Below are 26,539 nucleotides of genomic sequence, written 5' to 3'. Positions count from 1 at the left end.
TGCCACCCACCTAGATGCCTTCTTCTCACTCTATGTCTCCTGCCAATTCATCAAGATGCACCTTAAACCCTACAGTTTTCTTGGACCATCTATGACACACAGATCTCCAGACTCAATTCAGATGATCCCATGCATGGCTTCTACTTACATTTCGTATAGTTATAGGCTTTTGGACCTACTGATGTCTTCTCTGTCCAAGCAGACTGTGGGCTCCTTAATAAGTGGGGAGAGGTCTTACGTTACTCAGTGCTCATTCAGTAAGAAGCCTATCAAATAACTGATGTGTCACAAATGTTCACTGATATGATTTAACACAGGAGCTGAGGCTGAAGTTGGAGCAGGTAAACATGAGGGAGAGGGCGTTTTGGATCTCAGACTGGGAGGAAGGATCAGAAGTAAAGAAGTAAGCAGGAAAATCAGTCCCCTTTCTCGCAGGGAATTGCAGGTTCTCATGCAAAGGACAGCATTCGTGAATTTGATGTTCCATACATTTTTAACATCCTTCTTCACTGTGAATCTCCACTTACTCCCAGGTCTAGACTTGGTGAGTTCAACAGGGATATGGGCAGTGAACAATCCTCTTATTATACTCGTATCTCCTCTTCCCTTCCTCCAGCACAGGACTCTGCAGGAACTCTCAGGATGGGGACAAAGGTCTGTATTTATCGCCTTGAGCCTTGACAGAGTCACCCCCACATCCCCACATTCAATATCAAAAGATGGAGACCTCTGTGAGCCACATCAAGAAAGAAAATCCAGTCCCCAGTGAATCAAGAGAAATAACTGGTGAGTCCAAGGCCAACTGAGTCCGAGTCTCCTAAGAATGGAAGTCATTACCTTTGGTTTCTCACACCCCTTATTGCACCCAGCTATTCCAGAGGCTCAGATTCAAAGCACACTGTGCTGGGCCATGGCTACTTGAATCACAATAATTTCAACAACTATTGATGAGTCAGGAAGAGCACAACACACGGTCGGCAAGTACTGTTAAACAAAGGTGCTCCAGCATCCAAAATGGACAGAGAAGGCCCCTATTAGAAATACAATGAAAACTTTCCCTGCATCTGATCAGTGGGTCTCCTCTTTCCCTGCACAGCAAAGATTCTGCTGGGGTTTCTAATGCGTCCCTCAGATCAATAACAGAAACCCTGAGCTGCTGACAATAGAACGTTCAGAAATAGCTCTCTCCTGAGGCCACATGTGCTGGCCTTACACTTCCAATGTACGTTCATGAACAAAAAGTGCTTAAGAATTTCAGCAAAATTATGTGGCTACATCCTGGGACTCAGCAGGTAAAATGAGTATGAACCTTACAACTTCAGAGAAAACGCATAAGGAAGCAATTCTTGGTCCAACTTTAACATTCAAACCCCTTAATCGTCAAATGAATTGTTACCCTAGGCAAGATTGGATCGCCACCACCCTGGATGCCCACATGCCCTTTCCTCTAATGGGTGTGAACGAGGAACCAAACAAGTGAGATAACCAAAGTGCAGAACAACCATGGACCCAGCTTCAGGCATGGAGGGAAGAATGGAGGCATCTAGGCAAGAGGACCTGGGGCGTGACTAAAGCGGGAGGCCAGGAGACTCTCACAGCTATAGGAGGGGCCTCAAGACGCCTTTGGTAACAAACAGCAACTTCTGCCTGATACATCTAAGTGCAACTGTCAAAGAGAGTGAATGGGATGAAAACCAATCAATGAAAGAACAAGTCTTAGAGAGCTGCCAGAACTTTCAGCATGGTAGGAAGTCATCAGAACCAAGCCACACTCACCTTCTGTGTTAGAACCATAAAGAAACCACCCCATAAAGGAGGAAGGATAGACGTCTTCACATGAAGTAAATGAAGACTCAGCTTAAATGATTCTCCCAAGGCAAAAAGAGCCTGTCCTGACCTGTCCAGGTCCCCCTCCACTGTGCCATACACTCGCCCTCCAACAGTAGTACCTGAGTACGGGGCTGTGTGCTGCAGCACACTACACCTCATTCGTTTCCCCACAAGATCTGACCTTGAGCCATACTTTCAGCTGGGAGGTTGTGCACCAATAGGTTACACTAAGCCAAGTGCCTCCTATTCGAGCCCTGATAGCAGATTAATATATGTGGTCCTTCTTATGGCATTTGATAGGTCAAAGGGTGCAAACATTTTAGCTCCGCTGTCTCTTATCACATTTTGGAGAAATAAAATGGTTACAGATCATTCTACTTATGAAATTGCTTAGTTCTCCAATCACTGCTTATTTTGCATATGGTCACTGTGTATCTAACAATGAAGCAGACTTTTTATATACTGATCTCCACAGCCAGCAATAAAACATTATAAATCAGTAAGGAAGCCTATGAAACAATCTTCCCTCATGGGAACTTCCATGGGCTGAAAATTATACCTGAAAATCCACTAAATGAACAGACCTTAAATGGGATTCTCCTCTCAGACATCATTCACTCCTCTCCCTTAATTAGCCTAAGGATTCCTCCCAACACCCCATCCAAGAACTTTCAATGTATGCTGCCGGTCCCACAGATGTTCTCTAGAGGTCGAAAGAAAGACTTGGCTGAAAGGATACAGCATTTTAGTGTTTCCCCGAAAATAAGACCAGGTCTTATACCATATTTGCCCCCAAATAAGACCAGGTCTTATATTAATTTTTGCTCCAAAAGATGCATTAGGGCACATTTTCAGGGGATGTCTTATTTTTTCATGTACAACAATCTACATTTATTCAAATGTAGTCATGTCATCTTCTTCTGGGACATCGTCATAATGTACTAAATGCGTCCGTCTGGCTGACGATCTTAACTGGGGCTTATTTTTGGGGAAACAAGGTAGAATATGCATTTCCACTGTAACTCTGGTAAAACTGTCTTTCCAGCCAGAACAGTTCAAAGACCAACATTGCGATGGTGAATTTTATGTGGCAATTTGGCTAGGCCAGGGTACCCAGACATTTGGTCAAACAGTTGTCTAGATACTACTGAGATGAGATTAACATTTACATCAGTAGACAGAGTAAAGCAGATTACCCTCCATGATGTGGGTGGGCCTCATCCAGAGGCCCACCCAATCAGCTGAAGGCTGTATGTGGGGAAAATTGACTTCTCCCAAAGACAGAATTCTGCCAGCAGCCTGCCTTCAATGCAACATCAGCTCTTCCCCAGGTCTCCAAGCCAGCCAGCCTTGAGCCAATTCCTTAAAATACAAATCCTCCACCCCTCTCTACACAACCTCAATCTCTCTCTCTCTCTCTCTTTTCCCCTCTTTACCTCCCTCCCTCTCTCCATATTGGTTTCCCTGGAGAACCTTTACTAATTCAATCATCTAGCCCCTCTTCTAAGGAAATACTCTGCTGTATCTATCCTTCAGAGCTAGGGGACAAAGAGCAAAAATTTTGCTAAACAAAACTCCACTTCCAGGCAAAAAACCCAAAACCACTATACATGACTATTAATTTGAAATTCCTAATTCAACCCCAAATGGTTGGCATCTCAAGAAGTTGTCAAAGAGTCCTGATTCCTTCAACAGGGAGCCTTCAGAGAGATCTGTAAAATGAATGGCGAGGCTATAAATTGGATTCATTACACCAGCAGAGGAGGAGAGAGGGCCAGAAGGAAGTCCAAGAGAGATGAAATGCTGAGCATTTACTGCATTACTCAAACAATGAAACACGTTTAAGGGGCCTCTGCCCTCCAAGTCCAGGCTCAGGTTCACAAGAATAAGATGAAGACATGAGGAAATGCGGTGAGAAATAGGACCTGGGCTGGTTTTGTTTCCTCAGTTCTAGAACCACCATTCCCACCATTAGGCAAAAGCAGGAAAGGACGGTAGAAATTCCCATTTCTGCCCCCTGAACACCCAGGAAGACTACTTACGGAGGTGCTTCTTACCTGGCCATCTGCTTGTAGGCTTCTTCTGCCACAGCAAAGATGTGCGGGTCCATATCGCCCATGTTTTGGCCGCTGTAGGCATAAATGACATCTTGTCCATAGATTGGCAATTGTTCATAAGGGTTAATGGCAACAAGCACGATACCTGCAAACAGACAATGCAGTCAGATTCTGGCAGCACACTGGCCATCTGGCATCAGCTTTTAACGGCTCTGTTCATATATATCAAAACTAAAGAATGACTGGGTAACACAATGAGTCTTAACCAATCACTCCACTAAATCAAGACATATCTCTGTGTTTATCAGGCATGGTGCGAGGCCCTGATGGAGAAAAAATGACAGGCCATGCCTCTAAATATGCTAAAGCATGGAACAAACACACAAACGCTCAACAAACTGAATTCATAAGATACATAAGTGCAAAGTGTTGCAGAATCAGAGAGAAAAGAATGCCTAACTCAGCCACAAGGTGGTAGGCTTAAAAAGCCATCTTGGAATTAAAATCTAGTAAAGAAACTATGAATTTTTTCATCTGTATACAGGTTATCTTAACTAACATACAAACAACTTGTAGACAGGGAGAATTGACTCCGTGTCTTAAGGTCAAATCTTGGCCCAACCAATGACTAACAGGGTGACTTAGGAAAATTACTTAACCTCTGAGTGCCTCCGTTTCCTGGCCTGTAAAATGAGGATAATAATTTACCTGGGGTATTCTGAGGATAAAATGATTAATATAGAGAAAGAACACTTAGACCATCACCTTACATAGTAAGCACTGAGTGTTGGCTATTTTTTATCTCACATCACATTCTATCATGTACTATCTTTCATTTCACTATTTTTTCATCTTGGGTCCCCAAAAGGATGTGCTGCAATAATGGACTCAATAAATACATGTTGATTGAGGAATCAGTAAATCCTCTAACCTCTCAGATCTCCTTTTACAGAAAAGTGAGGTAAATTGATATTTGAGAAAATATGAGTGGAGAAAAAACATGAATTCAGTCTTCAAGATAAATAGAAATCCATGACTTTTTCTTTCACATAAAAGCACATTCTGGATGTCAACAAAATCACTGGCTGGGCTTCAAATAATATGAGCTTTTCCAGTCATTTGGGGAAGAGGAGACAAGAATGAAAAGGTCCTTGCCAAGATGGGAAACCGCATACACTGTGTTCCCTTCTGGTGTTTGAAGAGAGATACAGTCAGAAGAATGGGAAGACAAACCACAGATGGGGAGAAATATTTGCAAAAACCGTATTTGATAAAGGACTATTATCCAAAATAAACAAAAACTCAAAGCTTAACAATAAGGAAATTAACCACCCAATTTAAAAATGAGCAAAACATCTAAGCAGACACCTCACCAAAGAAGATATACTGATGGCAAATAAGCATCTGAAAGGATTCTCCTCATCATATGTCATTAGGGAAATGCAAATTAAAACACTAATAGATGCCACTACACACCTATTAGAATGGCCAAAACCCAGAACCCTGACAACACCAAAAGCTGGTCAGGATATGGAACAACAGGAACTCCCGTTCACTGCTGGTGGGGATGCAAAATGGCTCAGCCACTTTGGCAGTTTCTTACAAAAGTAAACATACTCATGCCATATGAGCCAGCATTCACACTCCCTGGTATTTCTCCAAGGGAGTTGAAACTTATATCCGTACAAAAATCTATACATGGATGTTTATAGCAACTTTATTCCTGGCTGTCAAAACTTAGAAGCAACCAAGATATCCTTCAGTAGGTGATGGATAAACGAACTGTGGTCCATACAGACAATGGAATATTATGCAGCACTAAAAAGAAATGAGCTATCAAGTCATGAAAAGACATGGAAGAACCTTAAATGCATAGTACTAAGTGAAAGAAGCCAATCTGAAAAGGCTCCAAATGGTATGATTCCAACGCTATGACTTTCTGGAAAAGGCAAAATTACGGAGACAGTATAAAAGATGGGTGGTTGCCAAGGGTTAATGGGGAGAGAAGGATGAACAGGCAGAGCACAAATGACTTTTAGTGCAGTGAAACTACTGTTATGATACCATAATAGGGGATACAAGTCATTATACATTTGTTCAATTGGTTGTACAGAATGTACAACCAAGAGTGAACCCGAATATAAACTATGGACTTTGGGTGATAATGATGTGTCACGTGGGTTCATCAGTTATGACAAAGGTACCACTCGAGCAGAATGTTGAGAGTGGGGGGGGGGGCTGTGCATGTGTGGGGAAAGGGAGCATACGGGAAAGCTCCGCACTTGCCACTCAGTGTTGCTGTAAACCTGAAATTGCTTTAAAAGATAAAGTTTATTTAAAAGGGGAAAAATGTATGAGGGAAGGAGGGGGAGGGAGGGAGGGGGGAATGAAAGGGGAGGGAGGGAGGGGTGGGGGAGAGAAAGAGATAGAGAGAAGAAATGTACTAAACCAGACCAGGTAACTCCGAGTAAAGGGCAAAGGGAGGGAAAGGACAGGCAGCAAGTACTCCTCAGATGGAAGTCTGCCTGAAAAGACAACCTGGACTGAGAAATAGGGCCCAGAACTCTGGAAAAACCTACCCAATATGGCTAACGACTTGGAGAGTTCTCTTAAAAACAGCCTCACTCTGCTGGTTATTAGAGTTGTACAAAACCCTAATTCATGTAGCATTCAATTCAAATTTTGATATTATCCTCTGAGCTCACACATTTTCCTAAAATGTCTCAGCCTCTTCCAGGGAAGAAACGTGTGCTTCTTAAAGACTTAGAATTCTGTGCTATGTCAGCTACTCTGAACAGCTGATGTGTTTAGATAAATATGTACAGACACCAGGACCTTTCAAAAGTGAAGCTGATGGTCATTTATCCCATTCTCTTTTTTAGGGAGATTCTTTAAAAACCTTGTTAGGGGGGTGGAACACTTATTAAAGGCTCTGGTAACTGACGGTTTCTTTCAAATAAAACTCCCACCAGCAGCTTGGGTAAAGAAACTTTTGCGAAACTACTTCTCAAGCACTGAAATGCACATGCCATTCATGGCTGCTGAAATCTAGCAGCAAAGAGAAGAGCAGGGCCCGATTCCTCCAGCAGATCCTGGAATGCTGCCCCTCCAACACCAGTGTATAGTGTTCTTGTTTTCACTGTACCACTTAACAATACTCAGAAAAAGAGAAACCAAAATCCGCAATGTGGGAAATTGAGAAATTTCAAGAAAAAACAAATAGGAGAGAATTTCAGGACTTTTGCTTTAAAGCGTCTGTCATGGCTTCTGCTCATGAATTTGACAAATGGTCATCATGCACCATGTTTGTCCATGGGCAAGTGAGAGGGCCAAAACAAACAAACAAAAACAAACCAGCCCTCTCTCAAAGCAGAAAACGAAAATCAGCCAGATTTACACGTACAGGAGTGTGCTCGGTGGTGAGAGGAGATGCCCGAGCAAGGACACCACGGTCCTACGACTCCAGGACTGTGCCTAAGCCAATCAACCCACCTCGTGTGGCCCACTGCTTCCCTGGTCGGGCTGTGATTACCACCAATCACCCCACAGAGATGCAGGGCAGCCTAATGAAGCCACATTCGCAATCATGCAAACCTTTTAAGGCTCTCCGAGAAGAGGTACTTGTAAATGAGAGTGAAAGTAGGATTCTTAACCACTGGAGTTTAACAAGTAGAGTCTAAAGACTGTCAGCAGTTTCAAACACATGCAGCCAACAGATGCCCCCCACTTACCACAGTAAGTGTAGATATGATTCGACTCCAGGAAACGGACCTTTAAATTATGCAAAACTGCAGGCTCATGGAGATAGCTAAGGGCAGTCAGGTCATTTTCTCCCACCAAGATATCTGGGTTCCGCAAGAAGGGCAGCTGGTTGCTTTGGACATCAATGGGGTATTCCCGAATCTAGATGCAAATAACAGACACAAAAAGGCAGTCGTGAAACATTTCGCCTGTCGTCAATCCCTGTCTTGTTGGCCAGCATCACTATCCTGACACGGTCACAGGTGATGAAGGTAAACAACATGCTTTAAAGAAAGGCAGACTGAACAGGATACTTGTGTTTCCGTCAGAGCCCAGCCCAGCTGGAAACGCTGCTGAGAACGTCGTCCTAGTGGAGCAAAGAAAAGGACAGAATAACACGAGACATTCAGGAAGCACAACTAGATTTAATAAAGCATTCTGCTGCTTCTCAACGAAGAAATGCTGAGTCTTTAATTCTAGTTGCCATAGGAGTCCTGTTCTTTCTCCCATCCAGGAAACCTTGGGTTTGCCCCATTCCGTGCTGGTGTTTCTTGACTCTCTCTCCATTAACCAACAAACTCACTTTTTATTTGGGTTACCTTGCATCTAACAAACTGCCCTCCATAAGTGCCCTCAAGATGTGCATATATTTTCCATAACCTAACTGCAAGCTACTCTAGGGCAGTAATTTTACTTTGATCTGAAGTATAATAAAAGCTTGAGATACGTATGTATGTGTGTGTGGTGTGTGGTGTGTTTAAGGGAACATGACTACACGTCTTAAGTTCAAATCTCAAATGCAAGGTGTTATTCTTGTACTCTCAGCACAGCACATGGACCTCATAAGTTTATTGACAGGATATATTTATAACTCTGATTATATGGGTACAAACATATACATATAATTAATAAAAGATGGTGGTGTTTTTAAACATTTAAACAGGAAGAACTTGGCTGCTGCTTGCCATGTTTTATGAGTATTTAGTTTCTTATAGTGTTCTTCAGAAGCATGTGAGAGCTTGTAAAAACACAGTTTCCCAGCTACAACTTAGCTTCGGGAGCTCTGGGTGAGGCCCAGGAACCTGAAATTTTTCTTTTTTTTTTTAATCTTAAGTAGTTCAAATACAGGTAGCTTATGGATCATTATTTTAAGAATCACTGTTCTATACAAGCCTTTCACAAAATTCTATGGATAATACCTTTAATTTACTAACAGCCAAATTTTAAGAGAATATAAATGTTAATGTCCCCTACCATCCTACTCTTAGAGGAACTTATACTACCAGATCTGAAGGTATATTATTAAAGCCAGTAATTAAAGTACTATGGTAATAGTGCTAAAATAGGTACTATTTAATAGCAGATCCAGAAATAAATGCAGGCACAGATGGAAAATTTGTTTATGATAACATTAAAATTGCAAATAAATGGTTAAGGGGAATTTTTAAAATAATAGTGGTAAATAAACCAGCAGGTATTTATTAAAAAAAATTAGGTTAGCATTCTATTCTCACTCCTTGTACCAAAATAAGTTTTAAATGGAACAAATGTGAAAATTAAAACCCAAAAGAAAAAAAAACAATTAAAAAAACATGGGCAAATATTTGTAAAAGTTTTGGAAGGGATTACTTTTAAAGGACAATGCAAAAGCCAGAACAATGTTGGAAAATATTAATTAATTAGATGATAATACATGAAAACCGTCATAAAACACACCATATGCAGAGTAAAATACGGGGACAGTAATTCTGCATTACATGACAGACTAATCTTAATATCCAAAAAGTTTTAAGAAATCAAAGAGAAAACACCCCAACAAAAAAATTGCACATAGAGTACAAGTCACAAAATAAGAACTACAAATGAACAACAACTGAAAAACTATTCAATTTGACCATTAAACAAAACAATGCAAATCAAGGTTATTAGTATGAATATCATCCGTCAGATAAGCAAAGGGATAAAAACTACTTCCTAACTAGGAAGGAGGTATGTGCAAACAGGTCCACTGCTGTGGGTTCAGACTGATTCACCCCCTCTGGAGGGCAGCTAGCAACACCCAGTCAGAATGGTTCATGGGTACACTCTTCTGGGCCTCGGGAGACAGGCTTACAAACTAGCAAAGACATCGACTCACCGAAGGTATAAATACGGAAGTAAAACATGACATAGGCCTGTATTTACAGTCAGTCGCCTTCCCCCAGCATGCTGTGGGATCTAAGAAAAGGCATGCTACAGAGTAAAATATATTATAGGAGTCCATTGATTTAAAATTGTATATTCAACTCTGTCTGGAGTAACAGCCCCACAAAATATCAATGGTTATCTATATTAGTGAGGTTTTCATCTTTGTACAGTTTCCTGATGTTGCTGTTTTCTTTTTTATACCAAATCTCTTTTCTTTCTGTGAAAAGCTCTTTTATTTACATCAAACTTACTCCATGGAACAGGCCAGGAAACAACTATCATGAACATGACACAGGCGAAATTCCCAAAAGGTGGGAAACAAAGGGAAATGGAGTGTTGAGGGTTGATTTTTATTTCATTCAGTTCTGGAGTAGAGGGCCGGCCCCCTTTTACCTCCTGCGGAGTTAGTGGTGTCACTGGGGACTCAACCCGACCTGCCTCCCTGGGCCATTCAGAAGACTTCCCAGTGGAGTCTGCCCTGCATCTCCCATGTGGCTCTCCACCCCACCTCGGTAAGCAGCAGGGGAACAGCCAATTGCAAAACCGCAGGGCCACCTGGCTAACACCCCCTCAGTTTCAGATTAGAAAGAAGGCCAGGATCTGAGCCCAGTGCCTCTAGACCCTGAAGCAGATATGCTGGCATTCCATCTTTTCTCAAATGAATCTCCTCTGGAAAGACGCTCCCCCAAGCATGCAGAGAGAAACACATATGCAATTTTGTGCAAACACGGTCCACAAATAAGCTAGTGGTAGTGGTTACAGTAAAATTGATAAGGAATAAAAATGCCCAGAGCAGCAGAAAAGAGGCAGAGCTGCAAGCTCAGCACTGAGAGCCACCGATTCCTTGGTGTGTGTGTATCCAGAGGGAAGGAGGGAACAAGAGACTTAAGAACAGGGTTTCCCCTCCCCCCCCGCCCCGTAACAGGAATTTGATTCTAACACTGCTGCTAACGTCAAAAGCGTTTACAACTAACATGGTTTTACTTGAAATCTAAGTGTTTATGACGTGATCAGGGACCATGAACTTTCTAGAACAAAAAACTTCACTATATGATAACAGGGCCTTTGGAGGTGAAAAAAAGGGGTGAATGTTAACACTCATTACAAAATTAACGCTCGGTCACCCACCTGGAATGGACCTTGGCCTCCCCCTTCAGACTAGGAACAGATGGGGGTCTGCAACTGGTCCCCATCCAGCACACAGGACTTGACAGCACTCGAGGTTATAAAGGGAGGATTAGATAGGGTAGGGGCTTGGTCGATACCTGTGTTCTCCAACGCACGTGTGGCGATTTAAATTAAATCCAAGTTAAATCCGATTAAGAGCAGTTTCTCAGTGACACTAGCCACATGTCAAGGGCCCAGTAGCCACATGTGGTCAGTGACCACCCTACTGGAAATACAGGTAGAGAACATTGCAGTGCAGTGTTTGGTGGGACAGCACTGGCTGAGGTTGTTCTAAACGCTGTGGGTCTGCGATTCTTAGTAGGGACTCAAAAATACTAGTGGAATGGGATGTCTAATTTATTCATGACCTCTCCCTTCCTCAGTATGTGTCCGTATCACATGGTACTACGGCAAGAAAACAAACACATAGAGACATCTTTGAATGACAACCCCCAACACAAAGATTTTAAGCTAATAACAAGCATACGTGGTAGATAAAGAAAGCCAGCCAACTTCTTTCTCCTACTCTATCCGCCTATAAAATCAGAAGATCTAGAGAAAAGATAAGTTAGTAAAAGTATGGTTACCGTATTGGCTGGCAAGGGGACCTGAGGAGTGACATATTATCATCCGCTGCTAGAAATGGCCCCCAACTCAAACCCTGACCCTCAACTAAAGCAGCGGCTCTCAACGCTTCCTACACGACGGAATCTCACGGGGAGCTTTATAAGATACTCTGCTGTGTCCCATCCCCAACCTCGGATTTAAGTAGTCTGGCTGCTACTTAAAAACCTTTGTGTTTTTTTCCCAAAAACTCACCAGGAGTTTCTAATGTGCAGCCAAAGGTGAGACCCACTGAACTCAACTGCTCTGATGCCTTCACTTCCTGAGACCGCGGTTTCCCTCATTGCAGGACGAGAGGACTGGGCCCCAAATCCCTAAGGGCCCTTTCAACTTTATTGGCCTAAAGCATGTCAATTAGGTCAGTGGATATAGGGGTGTGTTCTTCTGTGAAATCAGGAAAGCTGTCCTACAGAGAAAACAAAGTGAAGGAAACTATCTTCCCAGATAATAGGAGGCCCCCAACCTTGAAACCACTTACACTCACTGTAGAATAATAGCAAGTGTGTGGCTCTAAGTTTATTTACTATGTATTAAAAGACTGTTTTACATTGTGCCCTAAGCCAGTTTTAAAAAGCACAAATAGTCACTGAATACATGTTCTGCTATGTCTTATTCTGTGATAATTCTGTGTTCTCCAGTTCCCCCAAAAGGTCACGTTTCTTAAAAAGAACCTTCTTATTCTTACCCTCCTATTCCTAGCACAGGCCTAAACGCAGAGCAGGTACTTAATTACATGAAAAATAAAATACTCTGTGCTTCATGTAAACTTCTTAGTTAGGAGAAAGTAAAAAATGAACCCTGGAACCTCCATGGTTATGACCACAAAGGTTCCTCTCTCGCTCATGCCAGGTGCCCAAGGCCGCCTACGGAAGCTCTGCTCCCCAGGTCACTCCAATACCAACACACTGGCTCCAATTCACCAGGCAGAAGAAGAGACGAGCACAGCAACCTCCCATCAGGTCCTTTATGCTTCTGCCAGGAAGTGATATCCATCAATTCTACCTGGCGCTCTCTCTGGACAAGTCACATGGGGTCCCACCTGACTGCAAGGGGGCTGAGGACCATGGTGGAGTCTTCACATAGCATCTGTGCCATGGGAAGTGTCCTGCTTCGGGAGGTCGGCAAGAGACTCAGAGGGAGCTGCCCAAGGGGGTTTCAAAAACCGTGTGGGATTGGGGAGTAAAGCGAGAGGGTGCAATGGGATAGTCAAGTACCTCACCATGTTTCTCATCTAAAGATTCCTGGCCTTTAACTTTTTCATGCTCTACATCCTGTATTTGCATGTAGATGACATTCATTGTAAGTCAGACTGAAAGCTCCACCAAGGTGCACATGTGCCATTTTCACCTCTGTACAGACAGACCCTGGCACATAATAATTGCTCAATAATTGTTTTAACGAATGAATAATGAATGAATGGTGATGCAAGCAATTAAAGAAAAAGGCCATCAATTAAAACATACAACTACAAAGTCTGAATTATAAACAAACTTACAGCAGCATAAAATATAGAATCAAAGTTAATCTTTCTTTCGATTCCAATTTATCGCAAGGAACACAGCTTCCACGTTCTGCTGGAATCACGCAGTCCCCGTTCAGCTCTGAACGTGGTGCTTATCAGCAATAAACAGTCCAGCGCATTTCCTCCGTGGGCTTAAACCTGGGTTTCTCAACCGTGGCCCTGTTTTCTTTCCTTGGGCTGCCCCGTGCTCACCAGCGTCACTCCCCTCGACTCACTAGATACCAGCAGGAAACCTCCCTCCTCCGGCATGATACCCAAAAATGTACCCAGACATTGCCAAAGGTCCCCGCTGTGGGGGCAAAATGACTGCTTTGCCCATCTCTAAGGAGAAGCGACCAGGAAAAATATCCTAACTGATGGAAAAGATCACGAATACAGGAGGGGAACAGGTCGACGATACTAAGCAGACAGACATCCATCTGGGGAGGCCTGGTGGTGATGGCTGCCCAACAATGCGAATGTACGTAACACCGCTGATCCGTATACTTAAAAACGGTGAAGACGCTGAGTGTCAGAGGCCTGGATACGCCGAGACACGGGGAGAGCACGTTCCTCCTTTTGAAGCTCATGTGCTCGTCTTCCTCTCACTCATGAACCCTAAGTCAGGGTCCTGCACACACAGGACTCGCCATCAAGGTGGCAGCTGGACGCGGAATACAGAATTTAAAGGCAAAATCGTGGAATCTGGGGGAGAGTGTTCCCTGCCACTAGAGGGCAGGCGTAAGCAGTTTGTAAGGAAGGTGGGAGTGGGAGAGAGAAGGTCTGCCAGGCCGAGCTCCGCTCCCGGCCAATGAGGAAGCTGCATTTGTCACCAAGGTATGCACAGACTCAGATGCCTGATCCAGTTCGCAAACAGTACTGTGCTCCAGGCTGGCACATCTTGCACCCATCACAGCTGTGGGGAGAAAAAAAGATGACACTGTCCTTCTCCCCTAAGAAGTTTCCCATCTTCTCATTGGCTTAGACAGGAAACATCTTACATTGTGCTAAGTGAAACAGGCCAGACACAAAAAGGCAAATACTGTGTAAGTCCACTTTTATGAGGTATCTAGAGTAACCAAACTCAGAGACAGAAGGTAGAACAGAGATTACCAGGGGCTGCAGATGCAGGAGAAATGGGGAGTTGTTGTCCATGGGTACAGAGGTTCGGTTTTACAAGATATGAAGCTCTGGAGATGGCTGGTGGTGATGGTTCGACAACAGGGTAGCAGTACAGTAGGCCCGGCCCCCTTATCCACAGAAAATACACTCCAAGACCCCCAGTGGATGCCTGAAACCATGGAGAGTACTGAACTCTATATATACTATGTTTTTTATCCTATACATACATATCTATGATGAAGTTTAATTTATAAATTAGACACAGAAGAGATTAATAATTAATAACAGATTATAACAATATACTGTAATAAAAGTTATGTGACTGTGGTGTCTGTCTGTCTGTCTGTCTCTCTCTGATAATCGAGACAGCTACTAAGTGACTTAGCAGGCAGGCAGTGTATACAGCGTGGATACGCTGGACAAAGGGATGATTCACGTCCCAGGTGGGACGGAGCAGGATGGTACGAGATTTCATCACACCACTCAGAACAGTATGCAATTCAAAACTTATGAACTGTTTACTTCTGGAATTTTCCATTTAATATTTTCAGACCACAGTTGACCATAAGTAACTGAAACCCTGGAAAATGAAACCACAGATAAGGGGGGGAACTACTGTACTTGACGCCACTGAACTGTGCACTTAAAGATGGTTAATGTGGTAAATTTTGTATTTTGTAAATTTTTGTAAATGTTATGTTTTACCACAATAAAAATAAATAAGCAAGCAAGCCACAGGGGAAAATAAACATCCCAGAGGAACGCTGAGGAGCTTGACCATCTTAAACAGAGCGCACAGGTTAGCAGTTAGAAGCCGGGGCTTAGGAATATCATTGTTGTTCTAGAAGATAATTTATTTTCCTCCTTTGCTGCTTCAGTTAAATCCACCTATTGGGCTTCAGAGGGAGGAGCAGCGGGACAGGGAAAGGGACGGCGGGGTAGATTTTCTGGCCAGCCTGGTCTTGCAAGGATGGCTTCAGCCACGGAGGGGACGCTCTTCAAGCATTATGCCCAGCCATCTAACCTGTGTGCTCCTGCCTCTGGGCCACAGCTCCACTGGGTCACTCCCAGTGACAGCTCAGAGCCAGCAGTGGACAAACCACAGCCCACGAGCAAGCTGGACACACTCAGATGCTCAGAGCCCATGACTTCTGAGAGCTGCTCATGTCCAGCCCCAAGCTTCCCTTCTGATTACACGCTGACCAGCCATGGGGCAGCGGAGGGAGGGAGGGAGGGAGGGGGGAGAGGGATTCTGGGCAGCTGCCAAAATTAGTCATGCAGGGGAGAATTCATTTTCAGCTGGGGAGGCAAGCATCTGCTCTGTTTAGAAACACGGCAGATCATTCCTCACTATCTCCGTACAACTCTTTAAAAACACCCACCCACTTAAAAGATCAACCGAAATGAAATCTGCTGGAGAAGATACACCATTCGAGTGGGTGAACTAATTTCATTTTGTTGGAGGCGTGGGGTGGGAAGTTATTCAACATGGTAAACATGATTCCATCTGTTGGGAATTTTGTTTCTCACTTCAAAACCAAGAGCAGGATAGCAGTCGGCCTGCCAGGAAGGGAAGGTGAGGCGTGCACACCTTGGTGTAAACATCTAACAGATTCACCATTCCAGTTTTACCAAGTGATTCACGCAAGATGATAAAAAACAGAAGTCAGTGGGGGGAGGATGGGCAATCTTCCCACTCACCAATGATATCACCACCAAGCACGGTAAGTACTACGAGAGCAAAGCTTAAGACAAGGTCCGTTTCCCAAGCAGGTCATTATCTAGAAAGACAAGACCATAAAGCCTGAAAGAAGGAGAAATGGTACGACAGTAAATGATCAAAGGCTAAATGGTGTGGTACAACTTTCAGTGCTATTGCAATTGAGAGAGAGGCAATAACCACTCCAGCCTTCCCTCCCAACAATGCCTGCTCCACAGCTCCTTACACTGAACCCATCCCAACGACAGTTCTTGAGTTGTTTCCTGCCACTTCTCTCCCAGTCTCCCTCAGGGCCAACCATGCACAAATGACCTCTGCCTGCATTCTCAGCCCACCGTCTGTACCCTTCTCCAATGGCTCCCACCAGGTGCACTGGCCTCCTTTCCTTTCCTTCAACACACCCAAATGGACACACGGGGCCTCAGGGCTTTGGCACACACGACACCTGCCTGGGACACTCTACTCGCAGCCCGCTGCACCCTGAATCATCAATGGCTGGCTCCTTCCCACATCCCTCTCCTCCCTCAACACCCTCACCTCAGCAGATCCCCTCCGTTATGTCCCCTTGCTCCCGTGACTACTCCAGCTTTGCTGTTCTTCCGTGTCCGTGTTCACTGTTCCCTCCAGCACCGAGCTGGTCCCCCAAATGGCAGGGCTATTCACCCTTCTGACCTAGCACAGTGCAAGCATTCAAATGTCTGTGAAACGCACAAATCAGAGAAGGGTGGTCACAAAGGCTCGTGAGAGGAGAAACTGAGTCAGACCCAGGAACAACAGGATTTCAGTTATTACCCTGTCTTCCTTCCCAGCGAAACCACCTGAAAGACCACCAATAGAAAAGAATTCTCACCGCAGCAGCTACCACACACTGAGTGCTGTGTGCCAGGCTCTACCCTAAGCACATGTCACAGAGTGACTCCTTCTATTCTCAAGAGCACCCTAGGCAAATGACCATCGCCATGTCACAGATGAAGTAACAGGCACAGAAAGACTGCAAGGGCACAGAGTTATCAATGGCAGCGCCAGGATCCCAGTCCAGGCAGGGTGCAGAGCCGGTGTCTCCAGCACCGCACCACGCACTGTCTGCCGTAGCAGCTCCCTTCCCTCACCCCACATTGATTCCTCAACCCCGTGGAGGGAACAGCAGCGTTCCCTCACTCCGGTGAGAAGATTCCAGTGACCCCCCCCCCCCAAGCTGGTAACACCAATGGGCACTAATGTTATGTGACACCCACGGAGCAGTTTCACGGTTTAACACTCTTACATACGTATATTATCATCAAGAACAACGAAAAAGCAGCCAGGGACTCAGAAGCTCCAATCTGCAGGGAAAACCCAAGGCCACCGTGTACAGCCCAGCACCCCCGACCCGACCCTGCACTTACAGTTTCATCTTCCAGTCTGAGCTGGAGGCTCCTGTCGCCCTCTGTGTAGTCCTTAGTTAATTCAGCCGAGCGCCACACTTCATCAGGGTCAGGGATCCAGACCCGTGTGTACTGAAAAATTAAAACAGAAGAAACTTAGGGACCAAATGAGGCCTTTGGGTTTCTAAATATGTGTTGCTATCTATGAGGGGACCTCAGGAGAACTACTGAAGACGTCTGGACACATTTTCCTCTCTTCTCGCCTTCAAGACAAAGTGATCCAATACCATGATAACAGATAAACACCTCACAGGACTGGTAAGAGAGAGGACCCTCTAGATCCTAACAGAATATCACAACAGATCAATGACATTAGAATTCTACCAGAATGCCGAGCCTGCATTTGGTTTTATCCCGCCATCTCCAAGGTGGCACAAAATAATTATGTCAGAGAGAGCGGCTAGTGTGCGGCAAGCAACCAGACAACCCATGCAAAACCCAACAAAACGGCATAGCAAATCTTCAAAGGTTAGGAAACTCTGTTCTGATACTGGGCATTCAAGGACAAAGCCGTTTTCCTGCAGAAGTGAAAAAAAGTGGTCAGCAAATCGAAAGTGTATTTACAGAATCCTAAATTGTCAGCAACCTCAATTCATTTGTGCAGTCTTTAAGACACAAACATATCCCCAAATCTCATTCAACCTCCCCTAGTAACTGTGCAGACTTGCAAGGTCATTACGCCGGCCAATCCTGACAGGGGAGCCCAGCCCTGGGTACACAGCGATGCCTGCGCAGTGCGACTCGGGACCTCAGCCCTGCATGCCCATTAGGATCACCTGGGAGCTTTGAAAAGCCAGGTCTGGGCTCCACCTCAGACCAGCTCAGTCAGAACCTGAGGTGACACAAAAGCTCCCAAGGTGAGTGCAACACACAGCCAGGGAGAACCAGGTCTGAAGCACCCAATGGCAGCAGCCGGCACCACTGGCTGTCACACCGGGCATCACCTCACTCCTTCCATCTGTCGGACAAGTTTCTGAAGTTGTGTTTCATAGCCATGCCATTTCCACAGGGCCTGTTTGTCTTAGCAGCTATCTGTGTGCACACACAGACCCATGCATATGGATTCACGACCACGGCATAGTCTCAGCAAACCTGAAACTAGTGGCTCGTGTGACCAAAAGGCCAGCCAGAATGTGTGCTGGGGTCAGGGAACGCCCCTTCTGCATGGGGTGGCAGCGCCAGGCCCAGTCAGTGGCTTGGACACAAGCTTTATTTTGGTCCTGCTTTTTGCGGTGTTTTCCTCAAGGTGTTCAACGGCCTTTTGTAAAGCCAGCCCCTGCTCCACCTGTCTCTCATTCAGCACTGAGCAGCGAACGTCATGAGGCTAAGGAATCAGACCACTAATGAACGGAAAGCAACCGCCCATTTGCCTCCCTGACACCCCTGCGCAGGAGACAAAGCCAGAGTCGTTTGTTTGGGGCATTATAAAGAATCACATGCACAGAATCTTCTCTCTGCCTGAGCCTGCCTTACGGCCAGACATTACGGTAGCTCTAGAGGAAGACACTACAGAGCTTTACAGTATCTGAGAGCTTTGGAGGAAGACGTGAAGAACGTTCGGAGGTATCTCCAGGGGAAACTTGGAGTGTTTGCCGTCCTCAGCAGTCACCATTTCTTCTCCCCTCAGGTGTTCTGACCTCCTCCACCGCCATTTACGCCCACCACCCATTCAGCTGCAGCGACTTGTCAGATGCTGTCCCCAAGCTTCAGGCGAGGGACCTTGCCTTCACCTCACTCACGCTCCCATTCCTCTGGGTTATGCTCCGGGGACTTCCCAGCCAATCAGAGGGAGCACCACACACCCAAGGAATTTTACTCAAACCAGAGTCTCCACTCAGTGTAAACAGTGTCAGGAATGGCTCAAGAAACAGAGCAACAAGTGACCGAGAGAAGAATGGGGGACATTCCAACACAAACTGGGTGGAGGTGACGATGTGTGGACACTGTCAAGCCCACCCAGGGACTCCTCTGGCCTTAACACCATATGTCACTCACCAAACAGTCAATTGCACCCAGCACTGGGGACTCACTGCCTGGCTTTACCTGGTTGTTACTCTAGGAGGGTCCAGTTATCTTTCTAGTTATACAAATCTCTTCTAAACAGACTGGAAACAGCTGGTAGGCAGAAAATTGTCTTCTATATTTCCCCATACCCACAGAACTCATCACTGCATGAGGGACATAAGGGGACCCTGATGATACTTTAGCTCTTCGCTACATCAAGTAAGGACCGCAGCCTCACCGTGACCTAAGGGCTTGTAGGAGACCCAGCCTCGCAGCCTGGGCCCACAGCCATTGAATCCGAATGTCACACCTGAGAACCTGCTCCTCTGTGCGGTCTCGCACTTCCCGGCCCTCACACACAGGTGGGCAAACCTCGGCCCTGGGCCAGAGCTGGTGTGCCACCTGTTTCTGCACAGCCCATGAGTTAAGAATGGTCTTTACATTTTCAAATGGCTGAAAATTTTCCCAAGAATGATATTCATACGATAACACATGAAAATATCTGAAAGTCAAATGTTGGTGTCCATAGTTTTACTGGAACACAACCACACATTTCATTGACAGGCTATCTATGGCTTCCTCCACACTTCAGTGACAAGAGCTGTGTACTTGGGACATTGACCCTATGGCCTGAAAGCCTAAAAGATTTACTATGTGACCTTTGAAAGAAAAGGTTTCCTGCCACTACCTTTGTACGTGCCGTTTCCTCAGCCTGCAATGCCCTTCCCCACTTGTCCCTATGGGCAGAGTCTAAGTGCCAGCACTGTCACCTCACTGAACCCCTCCTTTCCTGCACCCTACAGAACCAGTCCCAACTCTGAGTGGCCCCAGTGGATTCTCCTGTGGGTAACTTTCTTCATCGTTTTACAGTGATTTCTTTCATGTCAGTTTCATCTCACTACTTCAGGACCTTTCAGACGCACGACAGGGCACCTTTGTATCCCTGGCATGTGGACGATGCTCAAATGCTCGCTGAGACAGGAGTCAGTAGAGAGAGAGAGAGAGAGTGTGTGCATTTATGGGGCACCTGGTTTATAGAACAAAACACTGTGATAAGCACTGTGTAAGTGAGTACAAACATGGAGATCTATTCCCTAACCTTAAGGGACATAGAATCTAGTTGGGTAAACAATTCACATAAAAATATAGCTACTCTGTGGGGGCAGGCAAGACAAGAAAAGGGAGAGCAACAACAGTCAATGCCAATTTAGGAATTAGCTGGTAACTTTCTAAAGGACAGTGTATATATATTACAGGTCTGATCAAGCAAGCTTTAGACTCAAATCCAGTAAACATATGAGCACCTAACATGTGTCCACTCTGTGCCAGATACTGTCACGTTTCCTCCATCTCCACAATAAAGAAACGTGGGTATGATTGAGATTATAGTGGTTCATTGTTAGTCCAGAATAAATTAAACCCTGCGTTGTAACCATGGCAGTGGGTGACATCTGCGGGCAGGCATCCCCTCAGCGTCCTGCCTCCCCACCTTCATCTTACCTCATGGAGTCTCAGCTTAATGTGCCTGTGCATTCCTGGGCAGAGCTGTTTGCCCATCATCACGTGCACCACATTTGATGAGCGATTTATAGGACTTCCAAGGGCAATTTTAACCATAATCAAATTTTGCTTTACATGTTGCCTTTGCAAACAACCCCCCACGGCCCCTTCCCCCCCGCAAACCCACCCACCCAAGGAAGATGCACTGACTCTCTAAGCCAGTACAAGGTGGGACATGATCGGTGCCAAGTAAACAGCCCAGAGAACAGACAAAGGAAGTCAGCACCATAGTAGCCAGCAAACATGTGAGGGAGGAAGCCAGAGTGATGTGAGCAGTGAAGATGGAAAAGACCTGGAGGGGAAGGGGTTCCATCAGGGTAATGAAACTGTCTTGCAACTACATAGAGGTGGTGGACACACAATACTGTGTTAAGTGCCCCTGAACTGTTCACTTTAGTTAATTCTATGTTACGTGAATTTCACCTCCATTTTTTAAAAAATTGGCTGTAGATGAAGCACATGGCGTCCTGCTCATGCTCTCCCAGCATGGCTTCTCACAGTTAAGTCTCTGCAAAAGCAGTAACATAAAATATATTCTTTTAATGAACAGAAAGCCATCATTTCTATGAGCCAGGTAGTACTGCTCTAGAACCAAGATCCTTTGCAGCCTCTTAATTGTCTCATCTTCAAGGAATTCCTTCAAACAAAGCTGATCTGTAGCAGCTTTCCTGGAGGCAGCAGACTGTAGGCAAGACAAGCTCACTCACATAACCCAATTATAGTCCTACGCCATTTGTCACTACTCTTGTGTTAACAATGCTCAAGTTCATCCTACCAAAGTAAACAAAATAATAATCTGACTTAATTGTCAAGGAAAAAATTGTGGTTTTCCTTTTGGAAAGAGCCCTGTGTGTTGACTGGCAAAGGCAAATGCCTTCATGAACTGAAATGCATTCGTACCCAGAGCTCTCCTGCTCCCGTTTCTTCGTCTCTGCAGGGCCAGCAGAAGCAGTTCTCAGACCCACAGCTGGAGGGAGTGGCCACCTGTGGCAACAGTGCACAACCCCAGCCACACACATCAGAACCCACTGAGCTTTTCCAGCTTCCCATGCCAGGCAACCCCTCAGGACCATTACATCAATCTCTGGGGTGGGAACCAGGCAGTGTTTTTCAAGCTCCCCAGATGTAGCCAATGTGAGAACTCGGAGTCTGTGTGGTCTGATGCAGTAACTGATTTGCTGGGCACCGCAGCCCCTCCTGTGCCCAGAGGCCTCGCCCCAGCAGCCTGTGGTGGAACAAATCCCAGCAGTGGATTCCTTCCGCTGAGCTAAAGCACTACCTCCAGAAAGCCCCTGCTGAAATGTAAACACAGTATCGAGAAAAGAGGGCATTGACTCATTCACACTAAGTGTCATGCAGTAGAGAGCTGTGGTCTCGTGTGAGGGCTCCAGCGCGAGGCAGGCTAAGAATGCCAGCACCCTTATGAGCTTGGGTAACGTAATGAATGGGACTCAGTTTCCTCACTTGTACAATGGGGGTCAAGGTCAGACCCGCCTCATGAGGCATCCCAAGACCAAAATGAGATCCTAGTGTCAGTACTGTGAGCGCCAGCAATAGTGATGACAAATACGGTGATGGTCCCATGTACTGTAGTCTAGAGAGCCCGATGGGCCCTCGCACAGCCTTAGGGGTGGGGGTGGGCAGTAACAAGCCTCAGGCGCTCCGCGGTACTGGGATCCTTGGGATGGCCTGCAAGTGAGTACAGGCAGCCATGCCGGGCCTTACAATCAATACCTGGATGGAGCCTCTTCAACTCCAAAACCCTGAGAGAAGTGACTCAGTGATTCTCAATGTTGGCTGGTATTTAAGAATTATCTAAAGATCTGAAAAAAAAAAAAAAAAATCCCCACCCATGTTGGGAGTAGGTCCCAAACACTGTGGTTTTTGTTTTGTTTTTTTCTAAGCTTTCCAAGTAATGACCGTGCCATCGGAGTTAAAACCACTATTTCAGAGGGAGCCTCAGGGACGCCGGACACATTCCCTCCCTGGAATTATGAATCATGCCACCTCTATAACCTTACACTAATGTGAGTAATTTCAAGTACTTTAATCGCTTCATCTTAATTTTAAAATGAGGTAAGATCAGTAGGGTTATCACTAATATTTCATAGGGGGGAAATTATGGGTAAAAAGTATTAATTTGCCCGAGTTCACAGTGAATAGCTGCGTTCAGAGCAGAACCAGAGAAAAGACCTCTAAGTGCCCTACTGTCCCCCCCTCATGGAAAAAAACTGCCCTTCTTTCTTACAGCAAGCCCAGGTCCCACTGAGTATATATTTTATACAATATATATATATATCCTTGTAATTAGACATGACAGAAAGCACAAACACCCATTTTACAATGACATCCCAAGTGAGGCCACCAAGTACCGTGTTTCCCCAAAAATAAGCCCTAGCATGACTTTTCAGGATGACATCCCCTGAACATAAGCCCTAATGCATCTTTTGGAGCAAAAATTAATCTAAGACCCAGTCTTATTCTTGGGGAAACACGGTAGTTGCAGAGGTAAGAATGGGGCAGTCTGAGCACGGTCTGGGAATGGACAGCGGCGACCCCACAGCCTAACCTCGTGGCTGCCCAGGTCAAGTGCTTGTCCATTCCTGTGTTTAGGGGCCAAGGAGCAGGAACCCTGGCTTGTTCGTGGCTGGACCCCTCACACCAACATGATGCCACAGATTAGTGAGCACTCCCAACTCTATTCTGTAATTAAAATTAGGGCTCTGGGTAGGGGTGGGAACAGAGTTTTTCTGGGGTTTTGTGGTTTTTTATAAGAGAATGTAGTCAATAGCCTTTGCTCAGGACATGAATTTTGTTCTAGAACTCACTGGGGAACACGCAAGACTGAGTTGATTACCTTCCAACTTGCAAGGTGCACAGAAACCACCCAATTTCTCCAACCGGGACCAGTCAGATCTATTGCATCACAGAGAGTAGCGTCAACAGACAAAAGTCACCAGCACTGAACTGACCCATCAGCCATGGGTCTCAAGGGAAAACATAATTGTTAAAAGGCAGGGAGGTGAGACCAGGAACTCAGCTGCTGCCAAAGGCAGAAGGATCACACCCAGCAAAAGAATAGCACGCGGCTCCCCCCAGAGAGCAGAGCAAGCCGAGAACCACAGTGCTAAGCGACTTACACACTCCAAGCCAAAAACCTTGTACCACTTGTTTTAAAAAATGGCGATATAGCGCAGTTTGTTAGTGAGGTTAGGAAAACACATTGAAACACTACTCAGAAATGTCATAAATGATGTCCTCTGCTTGGTGTAAATGTGTCCATTTCGAAGCTTCTCCTGTTAAAGCAATACTTCGATGAAGGGGCAGAAAGAAAATGGAAAAAAAAAATATTTCCAAACCAAGCCAAGAGTTTTATTTTAGTACCATCTCAAGAGCAGTTTCCCCAGCGGCTTGGTACCTGCCATGTTGCAGGAACTATGAAAACACCTTATCTAACTGCTCTTGTAGGAGGAAGTGGGTCATATTTCATTCTTTTGCAGAGTGCAAGTCTGGAGGACCAGGAGCAGGCTTTCTAACCCCATCTGAGCAGACCCTCCCACATTCCTCGCCACATCTGAGGTGTGAAGAGCACATTTCACTGCCCGACACCAACTACATCCTGAAGCCCGAGGAGGTAATTAGCCCCCCAGATTCGGGGACCAAAGTCAAGAACATCCCCGCCAACACTGCTGGGCATCTCTTCTTGTCTCCTGAGCTCCCATGAAGAGACCGGGAGCAAAGAGGTTAGGATTCAGGTGTGGGGTGCGAGCCTCCACTCCCATCTCAGGCTCAGCTTCCTCGTCTGTAAAGCGGGGAAGTATCTTCCATATTAGAGGTGCTGTTAAGATTAAATGCTGCATATAAAACACTTAGCATGGCAGCTGGCACAAAGTAAGTGCTCAGTAGTTACTACTCCCGTGGCAGGAGCTTGGCCCCTGGAAGTGAATGAGGCAGAGAGGACTCCCTGTAGGAGGGCAGAAATAACCCCAACAGAACCATGTGCGTAGGAAGCAGCAAGGCAACGCGAAGCTCCTCCCATCCAATTTCCTCCCAGAGCTAGTTAACCTCTCCGCCCCCAGCAGCAAGGCCAACTTCCTGGTTCCCCTCTTCACTCCTCCCATTAAAGGCTTTCTGGACCAGTGATACCGTCTCTTTTCCCTAAATGCTCTTCATTGGGAAGCTGCCTATAACTCAGAGCCATGGGGAATTACGTGTTATGCTATGTTACAAGGTCTGACAATTAAGTTCACCAACTTGTTGCAATGATGTTGATAAACTTTTTTCTTTTTTTTTAAGTTGGGGGACAGTGTTTTTCCAGGACTCATCAACTCCATGTCAAGTAGTTGTTTTCAATCTAGTTGTGGGGGGTGCAGCTCACTGGCCCATGTGGGACTCAAACCGGTGACCTTGGTATTATGAGCACCACATTCTAACCACTGAGGCAACCAGCCACCCTAACCTTTTTTTGATATCAGAGGGATTATTCTTTATGAATTTGTACCAACTGGACAGTTAACCAAGTTTAATATTTGGAAGTGCTGAAAAGGCTGCATGAAAAAGTTGGACGACCTGAACTTTTCGCCAGCAATTCATGGCTCTTGCATCACGACAATGCACCAGCTCACACGGCACTGTCCGTGAGGGAGTTTTTAGCCAATAAACAAATAACTGTATTGGAACACCCTCCTTACTCAACTGATCTGGCCCCCAATGATTTCTTTCTTTACCTGAAAATAAAGGAAATATTGAAAGGAAGACATCTGGATGACATTCAGGACATCAAGGGTAATACGACGACAGCTCTGATGGCCATTCCAGAAAGAGAGTTCCAAAACTGCTTTGAAGGATGGACTAGGCGCTGGCATTGGTGCATAGCTTCCTAAGGGGAGTACTTTGAAGGTGACCATAGTGATATTCAGGAATGAGGTGTGTAGCACTTTTTCTAGGATGAGTTCGCGAACTTAATTGTCTGACCTTGTACCTTACATATATACATACATATGTCACATATATGTAAATATACTGTTTATCCATAACTAAGTAACTGAAAAGCCATGTGTAATTTCTGGGCCAATCAGGCAGATTCCTGAAGCCCACCCCAGCTCTCTCCACACTTGCTCCGTGTTCTCTCGTAGTAGATAACGGAGAACCAAGCTACGCCGAATGGTGGGAAAGAACTGTAACTCAATACATAGAGATTGGAAGAGCAAAACCTCACTCTCCATCCCTGGGGTAAAGGAGGAGAGAAAAAAAAGAGAAGCCTCACTGAACATACTAAATGCAGTTAAATAGGAAAGTTATAATAAAACCCAGTATTTCCCATCACTTAAATGAAACAAACATCAAATATGCCAAAGGCAGACCCATCTACGTATTTCTGGCACTGGCCACCACAGTCATAGTTTTGGCATTTGCTATCTTACACGCTTATAGTTGTATGTCATCTCAACCCAGTCTTCTAAGATTCAGCTCTTTCTGATATCTTATTACATCACCTGTCACAATTCCGTCTTGATCCACAGTCTATATTTGTGTTTGAAATGAATAAAGTCTCCATGTGGCTGTTCAAGGCAAAACTGACCTGTTAATTGCCCTGCAGACA

At 45.3% G+C, this 26,539-nt stretch overlaps 1 protein-coding gene across 2 annotated transcripts in view; it reads right to left on the bottom strand.

Annotated features, from left to right (window-relative positions):
* MYO5B (myosin VB) overlaps nt 1–26,539 on the bottom strand; it is a 312,690-nt gene that overhangs the window by 176,909 nt on the left and 109,242 nt on the right. For both annotated transcript variants that reach the window (XM_019721483.2, XM_019721491.2), the window contains exons 2-4: nt 17,335–17,445; nt 7,619–7,790; nt 3,888–4,032 (exon numbers count right to left, since the gene is read on the bottom strand). In XM_019721483.2, coding sequence (XP_019577042.2) covers nt 3,888–4,032; nt 7,619–7,790; nt 17,335–17,445 — 428 coding nt within the window. The remainder of the gene's footprint in view (nt 1–3,887; nt 4,033–7,618; nt 7,791–17,334; nt 17,446–26,539) is intronic.

The sequence above is a fragment of the Rhinolophus sinicus genome, linkage group LG09 (assembly GCF_036562045.2).
Source record: "Rhinolophus sinicus isolate RSC01 linkage group LG09, ASM3656204v1, whole genome shotgun sequence".
In the NCBI taxonomy this organism is placed as follows: Eukaryota; Metazoa; Chordata; class Mammalia; order Chiroptera; family Rhinolophidae; genus Rhinolophus; species Rhinolophus sinicus.
The sequence above is the reverse complement of the archived record's forward strand: the minus strand, read 5'-3'. Positions and strand labels throughout refer to the sequence as shown.